The 25068-nt window shown below is 31.9% G+C and overlaps 1 protein-coding gene and 1 pseudogene across 1 annotated transcript; one reads left to right on the forward strand and one right to left on the reverse strand.

Annotated features, from left to right (window-relative positions):
- Nucleotides 1-1687: 1687 nt before the first annotated feature.
- On the reverse strand, nucleotides 1688-5781 carry LOC130818728 (uncharacterized). The gene is made up of 3 exons (XM_057684911.1): nucleotides 5377-5781; nucleotides 4050-4700; nucleotides 1688-2401 (listed from the first exon to the last, which is right to left on the reverse strand). The coding sequence occupies exons 1-3, from the start codon at nucleotides 5621-5623 to the stop codon at nucleotides 2166-2168; spliced, it is 1134 nt and encodes a 377-aa protein (XP_057540894.1). The 5' UTR covers nucleotides 5624-5781; the 3' UTR covers nucleotides 1688-2165.
- Nucleotides 5782-14938: 9157 nt separating this feature from the next.
- LOC130818490 (uncharacterized) lies at nucleotides 14939-16347 on the forward strand (annotated as a pseudogene).
- Nucleotides 16348-25068: the final 8721 nt, after the last annotated feature.

Raw genomic sequence — 25068 nt, forward strand, 5'->3', positions numbered from 1 at the left:
GGCATTGGAAAACTGAAAATATTTTTCTTAAGATGATCTCCCTTTAATGGACACTCTTGAATCCTAAAAGGATTGATTTTTGATTCGAGCAAAGTCCCTTCTATTTATAGAGGGAACAGCCAGCAGTTACCATAAGCATAACGTCCACTATCTCACACATACCTCCACTACCCCCACGTTCTCAAAACAAAAGGTGGTGGAATTATGCGTGTCCGGCTGTTATTTGCTCAAAGAAAAATCAGTTTCCTTATGCTAAAAATAGCATAGGAGTTTAAAACATAAGATCCTAAAAAATAGGAGATCTAAATCTAATTAAGAAAAAGTCTTGGGCTATTTTTAGAAAACCTAAAAATAGATTTGCCAATTAACTTACTAATTAATTTAAGCAATTAAATTAATTCTAAACTTACATCAACTTAAAAACAGAAAATAATTAATTCGCAATTTTTCAGTCGATGCTATTCTTCAGACCTGCATCGTGAGGAACAGCGTACTGTCTCCATCTACAACATTCGTCAGAACTTTAACTCTAGGAACAGCAGACTGTTTTCCAGAGCAATTGCCCAACTTCTTGGATATTTGAGACATGTACTTCTTCCACGAATCAAGTCATAGGCTTCATCAACGATTCACATTAAATCGGATATATACCTACAAAACAATCTCTAAAAATATGTTTGTTTATTTAAAAGTAAAGTCATCATCAAAACCTTAAGAGGCCAACAGCTCCCATAACCTCAAGCTGGGTTTTTAAGAAGATATGCAAGGTTAAAGATAGGCTGGGTCAATGGGTGCATAATAGCTTTTACTCTATTAAAGAAGTCTATCATGAGCTCTTAGGGGTTGGGCAGCCAGTTGATTGGGCAGGGTTTGTATGGAATAGAAGTTTCATTCCCAAAGCTCAATTCATATTATGGTCAACGGTGAATGAGAGATTGAAGTCTAGAGATAAGCTGGCTGCATTAGGGCTCATCCCTACTGACACATGTCCTTCATGTGGTTTGATTTTAGAATCTCACTCTCATCTGTTATTTGCTTGTAACTATAGCTTTCAATGTGTCGAGACATTTTGACATGGTTGGGTATTAGGATTCCTAGTGCTTCCCTTGCTGATTTTGCATCTCGAAAGTAGAAGTGTACTACAGCAAAGAGAAAGATTGCTACTATTGCTCTATGCAGTCTTAGTTTGAAATTTGGTGTGCTCGAAATGACTCGATTTGAAATTTCAAAGTCCCTATGGTAAGTAGGGTTACTAGGCAGGTGAAACTTGCAGTAAAGAGTAGAGTTTTGCATATTCCAATCAAAAGCGTTAATATGCAACGCCCTTGGATTAGGAATCTTTAGACTATAAGTAAATAGAATATATTGTAGAGCTAACTACTTTGTCTGCCTTTGTTTTCTTGGAGCTCTGGTCCCCTCATACACATAAAGGGAGATTGTTCTCATGATTAGTATAATTAATTGTATTAGTGCAATATTTGTTTATTATTAGTTATATTAGCATAGTATTAGTCGTATTAGTGTAATATTAATAAAGTATTAGTCGTATTTGGTAGAATCCGTCGATTTTACGATACGATTTCACGATTCAATTTTGACAGTTATTTTTGATTAGTGTAGTATTATTATGTAATAAATATATTATTATTCGTATAAGTATAGTATAAATATATTATTAGTTGTCCAACGAGAGCTTATTTAAACACCTTCTCAATGTATGTCTTTTGAATAAGATACAAGAACCCATTACTCCTATCTCTAAAAATCTCCATACCAAGTATCTTCTTTGCATTTTTTAGATCCTTAATTACAAGCAACAAGCATATCATTTAGATATAACTCATAGTAACCAATTGTTCCTAATGGGGTTGTGAAGCTAATCCTTGACCCTTAAAACTCTTCAAGGCACCCTATAAACCAAACACTTAACACATAGTAACCCAAAACCCCAAATGAACATAAAAGGAAAATTGTTCTCTATTTGCTTTTCTTGTCTTGTAACTTAAAAACTGACTATACATAATATATAATAAAACTAATTACTAAAAGTCTAAAACCATGAACTAGCAAATACATATATTTATGCCTCCCTCTTTAAGATCTAAAATAATTCTTAATTGATATAATAATTATTACCCACAATAAGAAGAATTAATGAGTAATAACTAACTAAATGAAGTGGGTTCCAACCCTAAAAAATCAAAGAAAGTAATGTTAATAAGTTTTCCATTTTTAGTAGGACAGTAAGACTCAAAGTACCCACTATTAACAACCGAGTCAACAATTCCTGAGGCTTCTGAGTTGGAATCGGATAATTCCTTAAACGTGATTATCTCCATAGCTTCATCTTTGTTCCCATACTTATTTCTTGATGATTCCCACATGCTTTCCTGAATTGTGCCTGCATTTCCCATTCCACTATATTAGCATTGGCCACTGGATACTAACACTATCTCACATTCATCCATTGCCTACTTTGATAATATATATGCTTTCTCCTTATTTAGTTGTAACAAATATATAAATAATACTCTAATAATGACTAGCATAAAACTCACAATATTAGCATTGGGTACCAAGATATTTGCTTTTATTTTATGTGTAAGCTAAGATGGATAATCCAACAAGCATAAACTCACATGTGTGCACTACATTGTCAAACAAATCAAAGAGATTAGGTCATATATAAACAAATTATTATTTCTTTTTTCTTAAACCTAACCCATTTAATTAAATAGATCGAAAATCACAACCCTTACCTAATCTATCTGCTATAGATTCAGTCGATTTGATTTTGTCTCATTTAACTCGTTTAGAGATTCTTTTGTTTTGCTTTTAAGGTATGATTTTTAATATTGACTACATTTTATTCTTTAAGCATCCATTGTAAACTTTTCGTATATAATTTGTTTAAATTGTATCTATTATGAAAAATAAGAAAATATTAAATGAACATCTAGTCTTTTGAGATACCGTCTTTTTAAAAGACATCTCTCAGGCCCAACGCATTAAAACTTAATGCCTACTTATTATATTTTTAATACTTACTTATCATATCCTTAATGTCTACTTACAATATCTTAAATATCTCCTTATATTATTTTTAATATCTACTTACAATATTTCAAAAAAATATATAATGAATTGGCCCAATTAGAGATGGTCTCTCATAAGAATTTGTGTTAAATGAATTATGTTCCTATTATATTTAATTAGTTAACTCGAATTTAATTTGTTTAATCAAATGGATTATACAGATTTGTCTCAAATTTGAAATTTTCACTTTAACATAACTATTTCATAAACAGATTAGGCCGAATTGACCAATTTAATTAATTGGGTTAAAAATATCAACCTAAACACAATTATTTTGAAATACGCTTAGATCAGATCAGCGATCAGGTCAAGTTTACCGGACTTATAATAATGACTAGGTTATTCAACTTTATTGTGTGTGATATGGGACGAGAGGACCTAGGGTTTATTTTGTACCTCTCTTTATACAAATTTGTAGGCTTCCTGCCGTAAGAAAATACGGCTATTTAATTGGAATAGAATAGTATATATTTCATATAAAGCTTTGAAAATAGCATGTGTAATTAAGATAAATACATAGTTATACTGTATAACTTATACATATACATAGTATATTAGAAAATTTCTATGTTGTCTTCTTCAAAATTATTAAGTACTCCATTTTAGTTTCACACTAACTTATAATAAGACCAAAAGGACAACACAACATAACTCAAAAGAATGTTTTCTTATGCAAATATAGATCACCTCAAAATATTAAATTAAATATAAACCCACTAACTAAATTAATTAATTAATTAATAAAGGAGTTCTATAATTAATAAATGTGATTATTATTATTATAAATTATTATATATCTTAGAACACTAATCTGGTGATGTGTACTGGATCCAAAATAGTAACGTGAACAAACAACTTAGGATACCCTTAAGGGAAACTTTATACTATAAATACAAAAAAAAAATAAAAAAAAATTCAATAAAAAGACAAAAGAAGTTAGAAAGAAAAAGTACCCTTTTGACGGTCAGAACTGCATGGTTGGTGGTGTAAGTGTTGTTGCTGACTCCCATCTAAAACTGTTTTCCTCTCATTCCCTTTCCCCAATTTCCCATTCCCATTCCCCAATTTCCCTTTCCCATTCCCCAATTTCCCATTCCCATTCCCATCCAAGGGAGAATTTATGGAAAGAGTAAGATGAGTAGATGTTGTAGAACCACCTGATAATTCTTTACAATTATTGCACTCCACATTATTATTATTATTATTATTATTATTATTATTATTATTATTATTATTATTATTAATTGTGCTTGAAATAGTAGTACTAGATTCACCCCCACTTCCTGTATTTTCCTTACTAATAATCTTTTGCTTTTTCATGATCATCATAATATTATTATGATTATGATGTTTGATTTTAATATTAGAAATTCTGTTTCTAGAGAAAAAGCATGATTTTTCTCTCTCAACTCTAGCATTCATAACATGCCAATGGTTCTTAACAGCATTGTCAGTTCTACCAGGGAATAGTCTAGCTATAATTGCCCATTTATTTCCATACATTCTATGTGCTTCTTTTAGTCTTTCTTCTTCCTCTTCCGTAAATGCCGTCTTGTTTATTTTTGGATCTAATTGATTGTACCATCTTAATCTACAACTTTTCCCTGCATAATTCATTCACTAATTAATTACATTACTCAAACATAAACACATAAAATTAAAATAAATCTAACCATATCTCACATAAACATATTTTATCTTTTAAATATTTTAAAAAAACATTAATTAAATTTAATTAAATTCTCTATCCTTAAAGATAGAATATTTTTAAGACTTTTTAAAACCTTATAGTTTAGTCCCAAATATTGTGCATGTTTAACCTCTTTTATTTTTTTTTTTTCAAAAAATGGGTTTCAAATAGTTAAGAAACTGCATGTTAGTACCAAACTGCTCTTACTTTTATAAAACAAATAACATTAATGCTCATATTTTAAATTAGGTAACTAACAAACTGCAACCCAACAAATTTTGTTCTGCAACAAATCAACTAATTTAATATTTTCCGTCCTTTTCATTTACACCATACAATTTAATTATACAAAATCTTTTTTAAATATATTAAAAAAAACTAAGTTTTATGATATAAATTGGACATAAAAATACTGTAAATAATTTCAAAAACCCATGTTAAAAAAACTAAATGTTTTCACCATCAGACAAAATTAATTACATTTAATTTTTTTTATTTGATAATTTTTGCAAGTGTGTTTTAACAACAAAGGGGCAATGAATTAAAAGTGATAAGAAGAGAATGTGAGTAAGAATGAAAAAAATGATTACCAGATCTGCCCTGAAGATTCAGAGCAATTAAATTCCAATTCTGAGGGCCAAACTGAAGAACAAGTTGTTTAAGTTTATCATCTTCAGCAGGTCTCCAATGGCCTCTAGAACATAGTTTATTTGTTTTTGGGAGTGAATGTGACGACCCATTTTGGGTTTGAGAAAGATCCAGATTTGTAATTTGTTTAGCAGATAAACAAAGATCAAGAACAGGGGAAATACTTGTTTTAATGTTCAAATCTTTCATGTTATAAAAATAAAAATATAGAAGATGAACAGAAAAGAGAGGAAAAAAATGAAGGAACGGTTGAATGATGAGAAGTGAGAAGTGGGAAAAAGAGATGAATAGAAGTAGTAATAATAAGAGAAAAAGGAGAGAAAATAAAGATGGCACACGATTGTATTGCAATTGGGAAATTCGAAAATAGGCACAGTTATTGTTGAGTTTTTGTCTTTGTATGTCAGTCTTCAAGTCAGACTCCTCGTTTTGAGATCTTTTTTAGAACCCACACGCCCTCTTTGCTTCTCCTTCCCCTTTCGCTATTTAACTAATTCTCTTTTCACCTTTTTTTTTTTACATTTATTATTAATATTATTTTCACTTGACGGTCTTAAGGTGAAACTATTTTTATTGGGTCGACTCAATTTATATTTTTTGTCTTAAAGTGATCACTTGTAACATTAAAGTAATCACTTACAATTTTACAATATTTACTTTTTTATAGTGTTTGAGTGATTACTTATAACTTTAAAATGATCAACGAAATTCTTAAAGTAATCAATTAAAAAAAGGGCTAATTATATAGGTCTATCTCATGGTGAGACGATCTCATACAAGACGAGCAATATTATTTTTATCTTTTTGTTATTCCTTTAACAACATAGAGTGGGCTAGCTAACACATACTTTTATGGGATTTTAATAGTTGCTACAATTTTTGTATTAACCATTGTTTATTAACTTATTTTATTTGGCATATATTTCTCCATCTATAATGTAAAACATAATTATAAAAAATCTTATTTGATTCGTCTTAATGCATATTTTTATAATATTAACTTTTTAGAATTTTTTATCATATGAAATTCATTTTTACCGTATTTATACTTGGGGCTATGTCTATTTTTAACCATGATCAACTCTTTTTTTTATTATTATAATCCACATATTTAACTTATCTTTTTATCTTATCGATCTACACTTTTCTCCCACTTCTCCACGAATTACCACTTATTTAGTTTTTTCACCAGTTGCCTTTAATGCAAAAATAATGGGACATTAAGATTATTTTTTTAAACACTAATCGTCATTTTTACTCTATTTATAATTGAGACTATTTTTTGAATTAAAGGGAATATTAATAGGTTTCTAATCAGTTATGTCCCATTTTTGAATTATTTCTATTTTATAACAATATCTCATAATTATTAAAACTAATTTATTTTTTCTTATGATAGCATTTATTAAAAATTATCCTAATTTTCCTTTATAAAAACACAACATAGCTAGCTCTTTGATCCTAATTGAATGAGAAGGAGTAATATACGTGAATTTCGAAGTGGAACATGATGAAAAACCGTGCCTTGGAAATTGAAGATGACACACATGTTAAAGTAGTGATTTTATGGAAAGACATTGGAGTAGTTTCAGTAGTAGCCTTTAAATAAGATTTGTTTGGTTGTTTTGGGCAGAAATCCAAATCCGCTCGTGTGGGTGGGTTGATCGGGAAGAGCAGTGGGACTTCCAAAAAGTTACTGCTTTGTGTTGTGTGTTTCTTGTGTTTGCTTCCTCCCACTTTCTCTATGTTTTTAGTTTTCCTTTTTATTTCTCACTTAAAATTTCATTTATTTTCATTTTTAGTCCTCAACCAATACTTATTCTTTATTTTTTTTATTTGAGTTATATTTTCATCATCCTTATATTTTTCCACTATTTTATTAAATACAATTTTATTCACTTTTCTAAATTTTTAACCAATTTTCAAAGGGACAATTCTCATCAGATTGATGAAACATTTGTCTATTTTTGCTTTCCTTTTCGATTGTGCATATTTTGTTTATCATTCCAATGCACAATTAGACATTAAATTTTTTTCTCTTCTACAAAAATTTTTTAAATTTTCATTTTAGTTTACTTCACCAAATTTATTTTATTTTTATTTTTGTCATCATTCATATTATTTCTTTGCTTTTAATCCAAAAATTTAACTTATATATTGGACTAATCTACACAATTTTGTTGCTAATCTAAAATGTAACTTTTATATTCAACTCATCCACACTATTCTTTATATATGTCACATTTTCTTATTTGGTAAATTTACCCTTTTTATTCTTTTTCTATTTAAAGTAAAGTTTTTTTTTTTTTTATTTTTTTTTACCAATGTCCTTATGAATTCTATTTTATTACAAAATACCCCTATTAACTTTACAATTTATCTTAAACACTTTAACTACCACATGAGTATCTACATTTGTCATGATCCCTTCTCTTTTTAAATATGCGTGCCAAACTCAAATAGGACATTTAAAAAATTGCTCACCAAATTTACTTTGAAAATTTTAGTGGGATAGACAGAATAAATGCTAAATTAATTAATTAATGAATTTCACTTTAAAATTCACATTTATTATTGACATGTCAAATTTTGGCCAAAGTATAAAATCAAATCAAATTTGATTCCGTCATGTTTCTAAAATTTATTGAATTTTGAGTTATGCATAAATATATTCTAGTTATAATCTATTATTTCATTGATATTTATTTTTTTACTTTATATTCAATTTTTTTTAGAAAAAAAGTTATTATGGACCAAAGATAATAAGAAAAACTAAATTTTTAATTTCAGAAAAAAATTACATGGTAGCTTTTACCTATTTTATAATGATGAGAATAAAATCAAGACCCGAAAGATCAAACATAACCGATCGAAAACTGATGCAACCGATAAATTTTAAAATGTTCTATAAGTTTATTTGAGAGATTGGGTTTTCAGTTGAGTTTTAGATTTTGGTTAGTTTTAGACGGCACATATTATGTTGGATTAAAGTTCTTGATAAACTATGCTAAATTCAAATTAATTTAATATCATGGATTAGAAATTTAGGATGGAATTAAGATAAAATGTTTACATCAAACTTTTATTTTAACTAATACAATCTTATTACATATGACAAAGCCGCAAAGGTGTGGGTTGAATTCAGTTAACGTATACAGTTTTCGAGTTCAAATCGACTTGAAACATCTTACGTTCCTTTTATTTTTGATCTAGTTTAACTGTAGACGGAGTATATTAAGTTGGAATAAAATTCATGATAGACTATGCTAAATTTGAAATTTGAAAATATTAGTTGAAATTAAGATACAATTGTTTGCATTAAACTTTTATTTGAACTAGTACAATATTAATACATTTGTGAAAAATTCAAATATTATCTCCTTACTAGATAGATTTCCGTCTAAAATACGGATATGATAAATGTATAATTATATAAATATATTTAATATTAATTTATAAATTAATTCATTTACAATATAAACTTAATCGTTAAATCTTTGCATTTGTTATAACAATATAATTGTTAAAGCGAAGAAATAATTTATTTTACAATTATATTCAAAGCATATATGTGAAAAATAGACAAAAAATTACCATCAATTAATAAAATTTTATGGTAAACTCCACGTGGTGACCTTGAATTTTTGGATTTTCCACAAATGTTTTTTTAAATTCGCATGGTGACCTTGATCTTTCAACTTTCTTTGAGGTAAACTAAACGTTAAATTTTTGGTTAAATTTTTAAGTAATTATTTCGACTGGATATCAAAGTACATCATTAATTATGATCACGATGTTTTTTTTTTGAAAAACCTTTTATTACATTGATAAAAATAGTGTAAAGTTAACAAAAAGACTTTTCTTTTGTCTATCACGTGGAAAAATTAGAAGGTCAGGGTCACCACGTGGATTTAAAAAAGGTTTGTCTAACACGTGGAAAACCCGAAAATTCAAGGTTACCGCATGGAATTTTCCAAATTTTATCAAATTGATTATCTTTAAGCTATATTATATTGATGAAATCACCCCAAGTAAGTCAAAAAACCTCGCCAATAGTTTTTATTAAATTTTAATTACTATAAAATTAACATGCAATAGAATACTTTGTTTATTATAAAAAATTATTCTTTTTCCCATGATCCCATCATTAAAATATTTTAAATTTTTCATCGATATATTATATTTTAATCTAATTTGTAGACTATTATCATGTATGATTATAAAACATTTTTGAAAGAATAATAAAGGATATACTAAATATAAAATATAATATAAATTTTGAGCTTAAGACTTAAGATTGTGTATATGAAAATAGAAAATCAAATTATTCAAATTTAGTCTTTTTTGGTTGGTCACTTCTGAATGAATCAAACTTTAATTTTATTTATAATTTGGGATAAAAAAAAATCATAGGTTTATATAAGAAAGTATATTTATAGTCAATTAAAAAATATTATATTTTTAATGAGTTAATTGTTTTCTTAAATATCAAGTCAATCATCAAAAGTTTTCATAATAAATAAAAAAAGGTGGAAATTTTTTTTTATGAGAATGTGACATGTGTCCCAAGTCGTTTCTTCATTAATATATTTTATTGATTGATTGATGATTACTCCCTCTATTTTCATTTGTTCTTTAACGAAATCTAACGAAATCTCACATTGATATATTTTATCATTTATATATGTCATGAAATCTTAAACAAATTTCTCTCTCCAAAATAGTATATTTTAAACAGGAAGATTTTACATTATTTGATATGTAAAATTTGAATATTCAAAAATTTTCATCTCAAATAAAATACCATAACCATCATTCAAAATTAAATAAAATATATTTTCTATTTCACAAGCAAAAAATTTTGATATAAAAATTAAATCTATCAAGATTTTCCATCCAAAATAAAAAAACTCCAAAAATTATTCTTATCTCAAATGCAAAGCATTTAATATACAAAGATAAATTTTTAAAAAATTCTCCATCAAAACTAAAATTATCAACTTGTTATGTGAAATTAATATCTAAATATTAACTTTTATTCCAATTAAAAAATATTTGATATGCAAAATTAAATCTCCCCTAATCTTTCATCAAAATTAAACTTCTAAAATTTCCTTTTAAAATCTTAATTCAAATTGTTTTTCGAACAATAAATAAACGCCCTTATCCCCAAACCAATATTAGCCTCATGAAATCTTGACTCAAAAATTAAATTTTAAACTTTATTTCTGTATTTACTGAAACAGGATCCCTAATCCCAAGATCCTAAAAGGGGAGAAAACTCAATCACTATCATGAACAAAGGATATGACGAAGCAACTAGGACCCCTTCAGAGGTCCTGGCTGTAACAACCCGACTTACTATTAACTGAGTAAATAGGATCATCACTGGGTTCGTTTCCCAAGAAACTGAAATCACACTTTCAAAACTTGAGCAAAGGGGACACCAGCTTTTCAACGTAACTAACTCAGCTAATTCTCAAACCAAACATCTAACTAAAACATAAGTAATCATACAATTCACTTAGATTCCAATATAACCAACACAACCAAGACTAATATACATTTATCCAAAAACCTAATACAAAACTACAAATTCCCACGTGCTCAACGCAATATACATCCTTAGAACGCTATTCAATCACCGCTAACCCATCGTTCCCAACCGGTTTCGAATTTGTAATCAAACTAAAAGATGGAAACAACAGAGGATCAGATCAAACTGAATGAGAAGTAACAATCCAAAACAACAAAACACAGTAATTCAAATCATAGGTTTAAAAGCAACATCAATTCCCTAGATCTATGTGCGCACATGGAGTCTAGTTTGAGAGGTGCCCCATAGCTCTAAGGCTATGTCGCTCTCGGGTGAAGCTCGTCAATATCTCAATAACAATTCGCTTCAAAACAGGGAGCAGGGAACAATGTTCCTCAACTCTGTCAATGACTAGCTCACAAGCCCGATCCGTTGACCATATCATAATATCAGCATAAACATTCACAACAACATTTGTCTCAACAATTTCCAATTCAAAAGAGCTTTAGTAAAAAGTTTATTTTCAAGAATGTAGTCTGATCAGACCCTTTAAGGAACTGCTACTACTCAACAACAAGACGCTTCAAAGAGCCGTGATCGATTCGCAGCTATCAACTAGAAAGAGCACGCAGAGAAATCGTTTCCTGAAGAATAACAAGATCATAACATAACTCAAGAGCGTTCGGTACAACTTTACTAACACATAACTTATTACATCTCCTCCTAAACTTAAGCTTAACCAAAACTCTTGTTTTAGCATTTCTAATTAAACACAAAGGTCTACATTTAAACCAATGTCAATAATCATCTAAAGAATCTAATAATCTCTTCAAGAATATCAGCTAATCCAATATTTTATCAATAACCAATGTTTCCCAATACAACTCATAATCTTGATATCCATAAAATTAATATCATCTACATAAGCCCATCCCTTTTATTATTGTCAAACATTGTGGTAATGGTTCATAAGGATAACAATAGGAATAGAAGAATAAAATAATTCAAGAAGAAAAGATGCAAAGATGCTTGCAAATTGATAATAAGATATGTAAAAACAATCATCAAAAGCACAGAGATCATAAATTTATTTACTACCTCAATAAAATGGCGGCAATTGAAACTCAAAGAAGGTAATGTCGCTCAGAAATCAGACTTTGGGAACAAGGTTCTGCGGTTTGCTTCTTTCGAAACTCACAACGTGGAAGAATCAAGGCTGGTCACAAATGAACGGATGTTGCTTGTCGTTGTGTTTACAAGAATCAACTATTAGCGTTAAACAAAAACGCCATTACCGTTATCTTGAACCAAGGAAGAAGAAAGGAAGAAAAATATATGGGTAAGCTGTTCAATTCGAAAATCAGAGAAAGAAGAAAGATGGATATACCTGCTGTTGCTTCAAATGGATTAGGGCTCTGCTTTCCTTCGAAAATCAAATGAGGAAGATGGATTAGAGCTTTGTTTTCCTTTCAAAATTGAAGACAAAGAAGGATAGGAATGAGAAGGGAAAGGTTTTGAATGGCTTGAGAAGGAAGCCATTGTTGTTTTAGTTCTTGAAAATCATGAAATTAAGGTTCGAAAAGTTAGTGTTGATGAAGAAGATGAATGGAGTTTGATGCAGTTGATTCAAGAGGAAGAACATAAATGCCTGATTTTTTTTTCCTTTGGGTTCATTCGAATGAGAGAAAGAGAAAGGAGGGGTTTTTTTTTCTTTATTTATTTATTTATCACATTAAAAGAAAAGGGAAAGAAAAAAAAAAGAAAAAGAAAGAATTTAAATTGAGAATGACCATGGTCTATGTTATGTATATTTAAGGTCATTCTTGCACTAATAGTTCTCTTAAATTCACTCGTCTTAAATTATTAATTTCTCAAATATTACACTGGCTCCCTGGGAAAAACAACTTAGTTCCTTGGAGGATCAAACCTGATCCCCAGCTAAGAGCATCGGCTTTGACGCCTTTTTTAGTTCCTAATTATTAATAGGAACTAAGTTTACTTCCCAATGCCATGCCATCTTCCTCCTGTAAAATGGGGTCCAATTAAAAAAGGACCGCAAAATGTTAACGTCCACCTGCAAAAGCAAATCAAATTTTGCTCCTTCCTATAATATTTCGCCACTTGGCAACAACTTGTACGGCTTTATTTTTCAAATTTTTAAACACTATAAATGAGTTTTTTGCTTTTTTTAAAACAAATTCAAATCAAATAAATAAATCAATTATACCAACGGTCATAATTTTTTTTTATCTATAAATTGACACCAATTTTGCAATATTTTCAACACTTTCAAAAATCTCTATTTTTCTTATTTCTCTAAGTATTATAATTCTCTTTATAATTCTAAATTTTTTGCTTTATTTTTTACAATTAAATTTTTACTCTAATTTTTTATAATAATTATGGATAATAATCATCCTTATTACGGAAATAACCCACAAAATCCCAACAACTCTCAAAATTCATATTTTCGTCCATATCAAAATATCCCACAAAATACAAACAACCCAAAAAATCCAAACATTATTCAAAATTCCTACTCTAATCCTCAATTTGATCTAAATTTTATAAATACTCTTGAATTTAAAATCATGATGAGGCAATATATAGCACAAAATCAAAATAACATTCAAAGTTCCAACTTTATTAATCATCAAACCACTTCAAATTTGGGAAACAATCAACCAATACTTTTCCAATCACAAAACCAAGACAAATCTCCTTCTACCCCATGAGCACATGGGAGTAGCAACAGATCAAGGTTTGATGAAATGTTTCCTACTCAACAGCTAGCTGACGATGAGGTTGAGAATGAAGTAACAAAAGGAAAAGGAAGAGGAAAAGGAAAAGGAAAAGAAATGGAAAAGGAAAAGGTGAACAGAGATAGATGATCTTGTGAAGAAAATTTGTGTGTTGTTTTCGCTGTATAATTGCTGAGGTGATATAGTAGTTGGAACTGATATAACGAAAGCAACATTATGGAAGAAAATAATACAAATTTACAATGATGAGGTAAGAAAACGACCAAATTAATCCAAAAAAGAACTGAAAAATCTATAAGAGGTCGATGAGGTCTAATTAATGGTGATGTTGTAAAGTGGATATCCCAATTGGGAGAGACGGAAAGAATGCGAGCTAGTGGTACGAATGTTGACGACGTGGAACAGACAACATTACTCCTCTTCGAACAAGCATATGGTAAGAAATTCATTTTTCAACATTGTGTAGCTGATTTGACTGAATATTGTACAAGATGAAGACCAGGCCAAGATTCGACCGATCTTACTATTGATAGCTCTAAAAGATCAAGTGATGAAGTTGGATTACCAAGGCCTAATGGAGTGAAGAATGTGAAGGTACAAAGAAAAATGAAGGGGATTTCCACTTCCTCGGATACGGATGTGATAAATGTCGCTATGAGTAGGATTAATAGTGGAAGAGACTTGGTTCATGAGAAATTAAACAATGCTATGCAATTTCAAAAGACACAACATAAGCAAAAGTTAAGGTTTCAAACGTGGAAGTTACTTACGAAAAAGGAGATGAAAATATCACTCTTACTGACGAGGAAATCGCATATCTAGAGAAGCTTAGAGAGGAGTTTGTACCTAAATGTTTTTAATTTTTTTTAGTAATCGTTTATTTGTAATATGTTTTCTTTAATTTTAGTACTTTGTGTTTTAGTTTGTAATATGTTATTTATTGCAATCTTTTCTTATGATTTGGCATATTGAGCTCTTATTTTCTACACACTGAAATTTTATGTCTGCAACCCAATCGTATCTTCTGCAATGAATCTTATCTCTGCAACACAATCTTATCTCTGCAACCCAATCTTATCTTCAGCAATGAATTTTATCTCTGCAACACAATCTTATCTTTTGAATTGGCAAATTGCAATTTTATCTTATACACATTGAAATCTTCTCAAAAGACATCTATAATTTGAATCTCAATAACAACATATAATGTACATTCAATCAAAAACCAAAATGAATCTCAATAACAATTCTTCAAGTTCTTCAAGTTCTTCTAGTTACTCTGGTGATGATGATTTTTTTAATAATGCGTTACTTAATATAATGCTTATGAACCAGAGTATTGAGGAACAAGAAGATTTTATAATCCAATTCGTTATCCAAAAGCATATTGAATCAACGTCCAGTGGGAAACTTGCTCAAAAAAAAGAAGAGGAAGTTCATTGATTGTAAACGTGGGGATGCCGAGGAAAGGCTTATGAACGACTACTTTGTTGAGCGTCCACTGTATCTAGAATCTATGTTTCGACGTAGATTCCGTATGAGTCGATCGTTGAAGGTGTTACAACTACAGATCCATACTTTCAACAACGACCAAATGTGCTTGGGGAACTAGGCGCGTCTCCTATACAAAAATGTACTGCCGCATTGAGGATGCTCGCATATGGAACATGTGCTGATGCAGTTGATGAGTACATAAAGATTGGGGAAAGCACTGCAAGAAGTTGTCTTCTCCATTTTGTCCAAGCAATTAGACAAGCCTACACAGAAGTGTACTTGAAAAGGCTAAATGTCACTTATTTGCAACGACTACTTCATGACGGTCAATGAAGGGGATTTCCAGGCATGTTAGGCAGTATAGATTGCATGCACTGGGAATGGAAGAATTGCCCAAGAGGTTGGAAAGGGTTGTATCAAGGAAGAAATAAGCATGCAACAATCATCTTAGAAGTTGTGGCCTCCGGTGACTTGTGGATTTGGCATGCTTTTTTTGAACACCTGGGACTTCCAATGACATAACTGTCTTGAAAAAGTCTCCTGTTTTTGATGATATTTATCAAGGTAAAGCTCCTGAGGTAACTTATAATGTAAATGGGAACACATACAATAACGATTACTACCTCACAGATGGTATATATCCAAAATGGACTGCATTTATCCCTGCAATTCGACTCCCAACAAACCAAAAATATACGTTGTTTACAAGACGCCAAGAGTAAGTAAGGAAAGATGTTAAACGTTCATTTGGAGTTTTACAAGCACAATTTGCAATCATACAAAGACCATCTCTTATTTGGGATCAGGATTTAATATGGGAAATAATGTTGGCATGTATCATTCTTCACAATATGATTGTTGAAGATGAACGTGATACATACAGAAATTATAAGGACAAAACTGAATTCGAACAAGATAATATTCAATATGTTGCTGAACCATCTTCTCAACCACGCAATACAACTTACCAAGTTCGAGCGGGCAAATATAATAATTTGACGTTGGAGCAATATATGCATAGAAGAGAACAAGTTTGGGATAGACAAGTTCATAATGCATTGCAAAGACACTTGGTAGAGCATATATGGGAACGTTGTCAAGGATGGTATGATGATGCTTGAAAAAAATTATGTGTAGTGCAAATGTACGAGTTTAATTAGTTGTTCAGTTTAATTATGTGTATTATTTTTCATTCAATGTACGAGTTTTCATTTAATGTACGAATTTAATTAGTTGTTCAATTTACGTTTTTCAATTAATATTTCAGGAAATGAATACTTTAAAAATTTTGATAAAAACTTAATTGTTAACTAACGAAGTTAATTAAAAATGAAAATAGTAATTTAAAAAAAATTTGTCATTCATTAACGAAATTAAATTATTTATTTATTAATTTAGTTAATCATTAATTAAAATTATTTAATCATAAATTATTTAATTTTGATTACGTGTAATTAATCATTAATTAAAATATTTTAAGTTCATCTTTAAATAAAAAATAAATAATGATATATGAGTAGGAGTGAGAAAGTAAAAGTGGGCCATGTGAAAATGAAATAGTGTTTGGGGAGGTAAATGAGGTGCTGACCATTGTAGAAAAGTTATTAGAATTTGTGGAGGTAGATTAGAAAAGTTAGTGGAAAATGATGTGACAAAATATGAAAAGAAGAGAGATTTTATGGAGGTATATGGGGAGCCCTCCCATTGCTGATGCTCTAAGAGTCAAGACAACAAGACGCACAGAGGCAACAAGTGCATATCAAAAGGACCCTGGTAGAGGTAGAAGAACATAAAAACCTGTAGGATGGTTAACCCTGCAAAATGATAACAACGGAAACGATGACGTGGCAAGAAACAACTGCAGTTGTACTCAGAAAAGCTGTCAACACTTGTATAAGGCAAGACACCACACCTACCTCATACCCTACCTAGGTAAGTATACTAAAAGACAGAAAGTGGGGACCATTGTATATAGACCAGCAAATCACCGGACGCCACATAGGCTTACAAAATATTATATTTCTCTCTCTACTGATCTCGAAAAAGATTCCATTCAAGGTAAAAACCAAAACCGCCATTAGGGTTTTGGGAACCACTCTTAAGGCCCACCACTATAAATATACGATGCCATGAATTACCAAAGGGGACGTAACTTTTACACGGAAACCCAAACATTATTCTCTCTTACAGAAATAGCTCTAATTCCTTATATACTTTATCAACAATCATCTCAAAACCCTTACTGACTTAATCATCGGAGGAGGACCCCCGGAGGACCCCTCTCCGGCTCTCATTTGACCTCCTCAGTAGTTCATTTACGCTATAAACCTTAAAAAGCATTCTCTTCATCTTTGTTAAAAGTTTTAATTGTTCTTTTCACAGTCGGAACAATTTCCTATAACAATAAATCTCCAAAATACTAAAGTTTTCCTACGAAAACATAAATATGAGGTATCAGAAAAGAGTATGATGTTATAAGTTCTTGTTATATCAGAAAATAGGTGCCATAAATTATATGACCCATTATTTTAGGTTGATTTTATTCTCTGTATTAGAAATTTAAATTCGTTTTTATTTTGATTATTTTATTGATTTTATTTTTGCCTTTTTATAATTATTTATAAATAATTGTGATTGACTAAGATTTTCTATATTAGAATAACTTCTTAATTGGATATTTGGTTCATATACGGCTTGAGCCACGATAAGTCTCTAACTCATATCAACTTGGTGAAAAATCAAACACCGAACCAAACCAAATCGAATAAGTAATTTGGTTTGACTATATTTTAAATTTTGTTTGGTTTGGACTGAATTTTAATTATAGTTCGGTGTTCGATTTAGACTCGGTCTAGGGTCCAACAAAACCAAAAAACCAAAATCATAGAGGCATGTTATATCCATTTGATTTGTTTCACTTTTTTGCCCTTATTTTTAGATTTTTGTTAAACGTTTTTCACTTGTTTAAATTAAAAACTTTAAAATTATTAATATCTATTTAGGAGATTTAGAAAGAATAAGTTTGAAACAATACATGCAAATTTGATTTTCGGTGCAAAATATATAAATCGGTGCAATTCGGTCTATTCGGTTCAATTTAGATTGATATTTTAAAATTCGTTTCGGTACAATTTAGATTATAAATATTATGATTTGAATTTGGGCTAAAAATTTCAAAACCGAATTTTATTTGGTTTGATTTGGATTCCAAACTTTCACCCCTATGTAGATATAATGTCCGGTTACGTACGAGTCATGTTGATGCTCGATCAAGACTCAAGTATTGCCGAGTCAATTTTTTACACAACTCAAAACTTTAGCAAAATTCAACCCATCCGTCTTTTTAAAATTTGGTAAATTTTTAATTCAACTATATATTGGAATAAGAACCTATCATTTAGTCGTTGATTTTTATTATTTGACTTATATTCCACAACTATATATCACTTAAAAAGTAATTTTAAGCCAAACATAATACAAAAACAACTTATTTTTAAAATTTAACAAAAAAATTTACATGTAGCTTTTTAGCTATTTTATTTTATGGTGATGAGTAAAGTAACTGTTAGAATATATCACACATATATTCTTTGACTTTGTATTTATGGTATATAATCAAGTTTAGTAAGTATATATCTCTTAGCATAATCCTAGCCTAGAATAGAGCTAATAGTTGCCGAATTTATCTCAGTAGTTTTTGTATATTATTTTTGAAAACTAAATCAATGGCAAGCATCATCTTCTTACATGGTATCATAGTTTTTTATGATCCTCTTCTCTCACGGCCCAACTTCTTCTTCTTCCTCAAATTTTCCTCTTCTTCCGCTGCAATACCTCATGGCCAACACTCCAAAATACCACCCTGCATTTGCTATCACAAATGTCAAATCCCTTATTCCGATTACCTTGGACACCGCTGGAATGTATCACTCTTGGGCCGCCCTCTTCAAAGTACTTTGTAGGGTTCACGACCTTACGAATCACATCATACCTCCAACTGACGCCACGTAACTCAGTGCATATGAGAACTCGAAATCGGCAGACTTGGTCTATTGGAAACGTCTTGATGCTGCAGTCCTAAATTTGATTTACGGTTCTATTTCTCATGACCTTCTCACTGCTATCCTTCTTAAAGATGACACTGCTCAAAGTGCTTGGGCTCGTCTCGAGTCTATGTTTCAAGATAACAAAGCATCCAGAGCCTCTCATCTTGAACAAGAACTCGCTGACCGTGATTTCGAGAATTTCTCATCCATTGACGGCTATTGCAATCATATCAAATCCCTCGCTGATCGTCTTGCGGATGTTGATGCTCCGATTCCCGATACCCATCTTATTCTTAAACTGACTGTCGGACTACCCGAAGCATACGCCGGTATGGTGGACTTCATCAAAAATCAGGAACCCTTGCCTTCCTTTGAATCATGCCGATCTCGTCTCAAATTAGCTGAGCGTACCATCAAAAATCGCTTAGCCAAGGAAGGTGGCTCCAATGGCCGTTCACCCACTGCTCTCGTCTCTACCACCGGTAAGAACCACTCAGACTCCTCTGATTCTCGATACAACACGAATACTAAGCAAAAGAAAAAGACTTCCAAGCCTTCTAATAAGGCTGGTCGTAATTTTGGTGGGCCGGCCCAACAACCAAAACCATTCAATGGTCAACCTTGGATGTTTCAGCAAAGACCATATTCCTGGTCAGCTCCTTGGGCTTAGTGGCAGGCCCAATGGCCAACTCCTCCCTGCCCATATCCAACACAGTCTTGGGCACCTAGGACTACTGCCTCTTCAACTGGGCCACGGTCAAATGGGCCTGGTATCTTGGGTCCATCTCCACAATCCTACTGTGCTGCTGACATGGGTCCGAATCCAACGCCTACCCACATTGAAGCCGCAATGCAAATGCTAACTAACCTCAACCGACCGGATCCGAATTATTATATGGACACTGGTGCAACATCTCATATGACGGCCGACCAAGGTATTCTCTCCACTTATGTCAATTCGAGCATTAAAAATCATAATATTGTTGTTGGTAATGGTAATTTAGTTCCAATTATTGGTCATGATAGTGCTACTTTGCCTTATCCGTATCCCCCCTTCACCTTAAACCATGTTTTGCATGCTCCCAAAATAATAAAGAACCTAATCTCCGTACGACAATTCACAACTGACAATATGATTTCTATTTCTTTTGACCCTTATGGTTTTTCTGTGAATGATTTACAGACGGGAGCCCAACTAATGAGATGTGACAGTTCCGGTGACCTTTATCCAATCTTTTCTTCCAGTCAAGCCACCTCTCCAGTCAAACATTCAAATTTTACTGCTCTTTCTTCCGATCTTTGGCATAATCGATTAGGACACCCTGGCGATGTTGTACTTAGATCTTTAGCTAATCAAAAATTTATTGAATGTAATAAGGATTGTACTTCTATTTGTTCTTCGTGCCCTTTAGGGAAACACGTTAAACTTCCTTTTTATAATTCCATGTCGCACACTGTTTTTCCTTTCGATATTATTCACAGTGACCTTTGGACTTCCCCTATTATTAGTTCATCTGGTCATTGTTACTATCTCTTATTTCTTGATGACTACAGCAAATTCTTATAGACTTATCCAATTTCAAAAAAATCACAGGTCAAACATCTTTTTCAATCTTTTCACAAAATTGTCCAAACGCAATTTGAACGTAACATTAAGACTTTTCAATGTGATAATGACACTGAATATGTTAATGGTAATCTTAAAAATTTTTTTGAAAACCAAGGCATGCTCTTTCGCCTCTCTTGTCCCCACACCTCTCCTCAAAATGGAAAAGCAGAACGCCACATTAAAACAATAAACAATATCATTCGAACCCTTCTTGCTCATGCTTCATTGCCCCATTCCTTTTGGCATCATGCTCTAGCCATGGCTACCTACCTTCTCCACATTCTTCCCACCAAAATATTAAATTATAAATCTCCCACTCAAATTTTATACCAACGTGATCCCACTTATTCAGCATTACGTGTTTTTGGTTGTTTATGTTTTCCCCTTTTTTCTTCTAATACTATAAACAAATTGCAAGAACGTTCCACTCCCTGTGTCTACCTTGGCGCCGCGCCAAATCATCGTGGTTCAAAGTGCTATAATTTAACAAATGGACAAATCATCATTTGTAGGCATGTGAAATTTATAGAAACCGAATTTCCTTTCTCAAAATATCACAAACTAATTTATGATGATTACAATTTCTTAGATACAAGTCCATTAAATCAACCTTCTGATTTGTACACAAATCAACAAGCCCAGCCCACATCCCCTATCTCCTCAAATGGGCCAAACATTGCTCCACCCAACATCTCCACATCTTAATTGGGCTCCACTGTCACACCCTTGCAACTGGGCTCTCCTACCACCGAAGCCCAGCACACTCCTACTTTGCATCAACCCATGATTGAAAGCCCTATCCTCACTTCCTCACGACGTGAGGATCAATCCCAGCTCCCGTCTACCACCTCCGGCAGGTCTGCTACCACCAGCAGTCATGCCGCGACAACACCTCCTAACCCCGCTCCTCATCCTATGACCACCCGAGCTAAGGACGACATTATCAAACCTAACCCCAAGTATTTTTCCAACCTCAACACAATAACTACTACATCCATATCTCCTATACCAAAGGACCCGGTTAGTGCTATTAATGACCCTAATTGGAAAAATGCAATGTTAGATGAAATTAATGCTCTTATTGATAATCATACATGGGATTTGGTTCCTCGACCCCCTAATGTGAACGTCATTCTCTCTATGTGGATTTTTCGTCATAAACGAAAATCAGATGGTTCTTTTGAGAGATACAAGGCTCGTCTCGTTGCTAATGGTAAGACTAAGCAGCCAGGTATTGACTGTGATGAGACTTTCAGTCCGATTGTAAAACCGGCTACTATTCGTACTGTTCTAAGCATTGCTATTTCACACTCTTGGTCGATCCATCAGTTGGATGTCAAGAATGCTTTTTTGCATGGTTCTCTAAATGAAACAGTTTATATGCATCAGCCCATGGGTTTTCGCGACAAAAGTCGCCCAGACTATGTTTGTCTATTGAGAGGCTCTCTCTATGGTCTAAAACAGGCTCCACGAGCCTGGTATCAGCGGTTTGTAGATTTTGTCATCTCTATTGGATTTGCTAACAGTACCTCTGATCATTCTCTGTTTATTTATAGGCACGGATCTGATACTGCTTATATTCTGTTGTATGTTGATGATATCATTCTTACAGCTTCCTCTAACCGTCTTAGGACACATATTATGGATCGTTTGAGCTCTGAATTTGCAATGAAGGACTTAGGTCCTCTAAGTTTCTTTTTGGGCATTGCTGTAACTCGTAATAATAACGGGATGTTCTTAACTCAGAAACAGTATGCTTCTTCTATCATTGACAAGGCCGACATGTCTAACTGTACCCCTTGTCTAACACTTGTTGACACGAAATCTAAGCTTAGTGCCTCCCACGATGAGCCTTATCCAGATCCCACTAAATACAGAAGTCTTGCTGGTGCTCTTCAATATCTGACTTTTACTAGACCAGATATCTCTTATGCTGTTCAACAGGTTTGCCTTCACATGCATGATCCTCGCTATGCGCATATGGGAGCCCTGAAGCGTATCTTGCGCTATTTACAAGGTACTTTATCTTTTGGCTTGCATTTGTATAAGTCTTCTATTGAAAACCTCGTAGCTTATACTGATGCGGATTGGGGGGGTTGCCCCGATACTAGAAGATCTACTTCGGGTTATTGTGTGTTTTTGGGTGACAATTTGATCTCCTGGTCTTCTAAACGGCAGCCTACTATATCTAAATCAAGTGCAGAGGCCGAATATCGCGGGGTTGCTAACGTAGTATCTGATTCCTGTTGGCTTAGAAATTTGTTGCTTGAGCTTCATTTCCCTATTCGTAAAGCGACTATTGTTTATTGTGATAATGTAAGTTCCATCTACCTCTCTGGCAATCCCCTGCAACATCAACGTACAAAACATATTGAGATGGATATTCATTTCGTACAAGAAAAGGTCGCTAAAGGCGAAGTACGAGTATTACATGTTCCTTCTCGTTATCAAATTGCAGACATTTTTACGAAGGGTCTTCCACGGATTTTGTTTGACGACTTTCGTACCAGTCTAAGCATCCGTGATGCTCCCGCTACGACTACGGGGGAGTGTTAGAATATATCACACATATATTCTTTGACTTTGTATTTATGGTATATAATCAAGTTTAGTAAGTATATATCTCTTAGCATAATCCTAGCCTAGAATAGAGCTAATAGTTGCCGAATTTATCTCGGTAGTTTTTGTATATTATTTCTGAAAACTAAATTAATGGCAAGCATCATCTTCTTACAGTAAAAACATATGATGACCAATGGAGTGACCTAGAATCTACTTGGTCAATTTTTTTATATGTCTATATGATTTATTTGAAAAGGTATACTGTTGAAAGTAACCCATATGCGATCTACATTCAAAAATCATAGAGAGATTTATTAGAAAATAATAATATCCTCAAGATATTATTTTATATCTTGGATATATATTTTGTTTATATCTTGATATATTTATATCTTGCAATATTCTAAATTTAGGTAACTAAATATCTTGTACTATCTTAGTTTTTTAAGATAGATTTTGTAATTCTCTTTATCAACTAGTATATAAACTCATACAATGCACGAATTTTTTAGTCTAAAATATATAAAATATAATTTCTGATAATAATGCCAGTATATATTATCGTGATTTTTTTTTTAGAAAATATATTTTCATGATTAAGTTTATCGAATACATGACTTTTTTTAAGCAACAATAAAATAATTTTTTTTATTTTGATTATTTATCGAATACATAATTTTTGTTTCATTCAATTAAATATATCAAGTTCTAGGTTAAGTATATAGAACTGCTATACTTAATTGTATAAATATTTTATCTTTGAAAACCAGAATAGGACGGACAACGTTTTAGGCCGGAGGTTACCTTGTAATTAGCTCTCCCATGTGTATTCTTGAAACTTTTGTGTTACTTAGGAGAACCGAATTGGATGAGCAACGTCATGAGTTGGGAATTGAAAAGTCAAATATGACATTTAGGTTTTGGTTCCTCAATCTCTTGATGTTAATGTACTTTATTCACATCAAATTTTTAGACATAAAGAGCATCCCAATGGCTCTTTTATTAGGCACAAATCTCATCATGTAGGTAATGGTGCAAGTCAAAAAGTGAACATCGATTGTAGAGAAACACGTAGTCATGTGGTGAAGCCCGTAACAATCTGAACAATTCTTAGTCTTGCTTTATCTAAAAAGTGCTCAACTTGATGTCAAGAATGCCTTCTTACATGGTAATCTTAAAAACAGTTTACATGCATCAATCACTGGGATTCAGGAATCCAAAATTTCCTCATCATGTATGTCGTCTTAACAAGTCTATATATTGACTCAAGGAAGCTCCTCGGGTTTGGTATCACAGGTTTGTTAACTTTGTTACTCATAGTACTTGTGACCACTCTTTATTCATCTATAAGAAAGGCTCTACAATTGCATATCTTGTACAATATGTTGCTGATATAATTCTTATTGTATCTTCTTCTTCTCTCCTCTAATCTTTATTATTTGTGCTTAGTGCTGAATTTTATATGAATGACTTTGGTATTCTCAGTTATTTTGTTGGCATAGCTGTTAAACATCAAACTGCTGGTTTGTTTTAGTCTGAAGAAAAATATGATAAATAAATTCCAGTCGTGCAGGCATGTCTACCCTACTCCAGTGGCACAAAGCCCAAACTCAATGCCTCGTCTT

The sequence above is a fragment of the Amaranthus tricolor genome, chromosome 7 (assembly GCF_026212465.1).
Source record: "Amaranthus tricolor cultivar Red isolate AtriRed21 chromosome 7, ASM2621246v1, whole genome shotgun sequence".
Classification (NCBI taxonomy): Eukaryota; Viridiplantae; Streptophyta; class Magnoliopsida; order Caryophyllales; family Amaranthaceae; genus Amaranthus; species Amaranthus tricolor.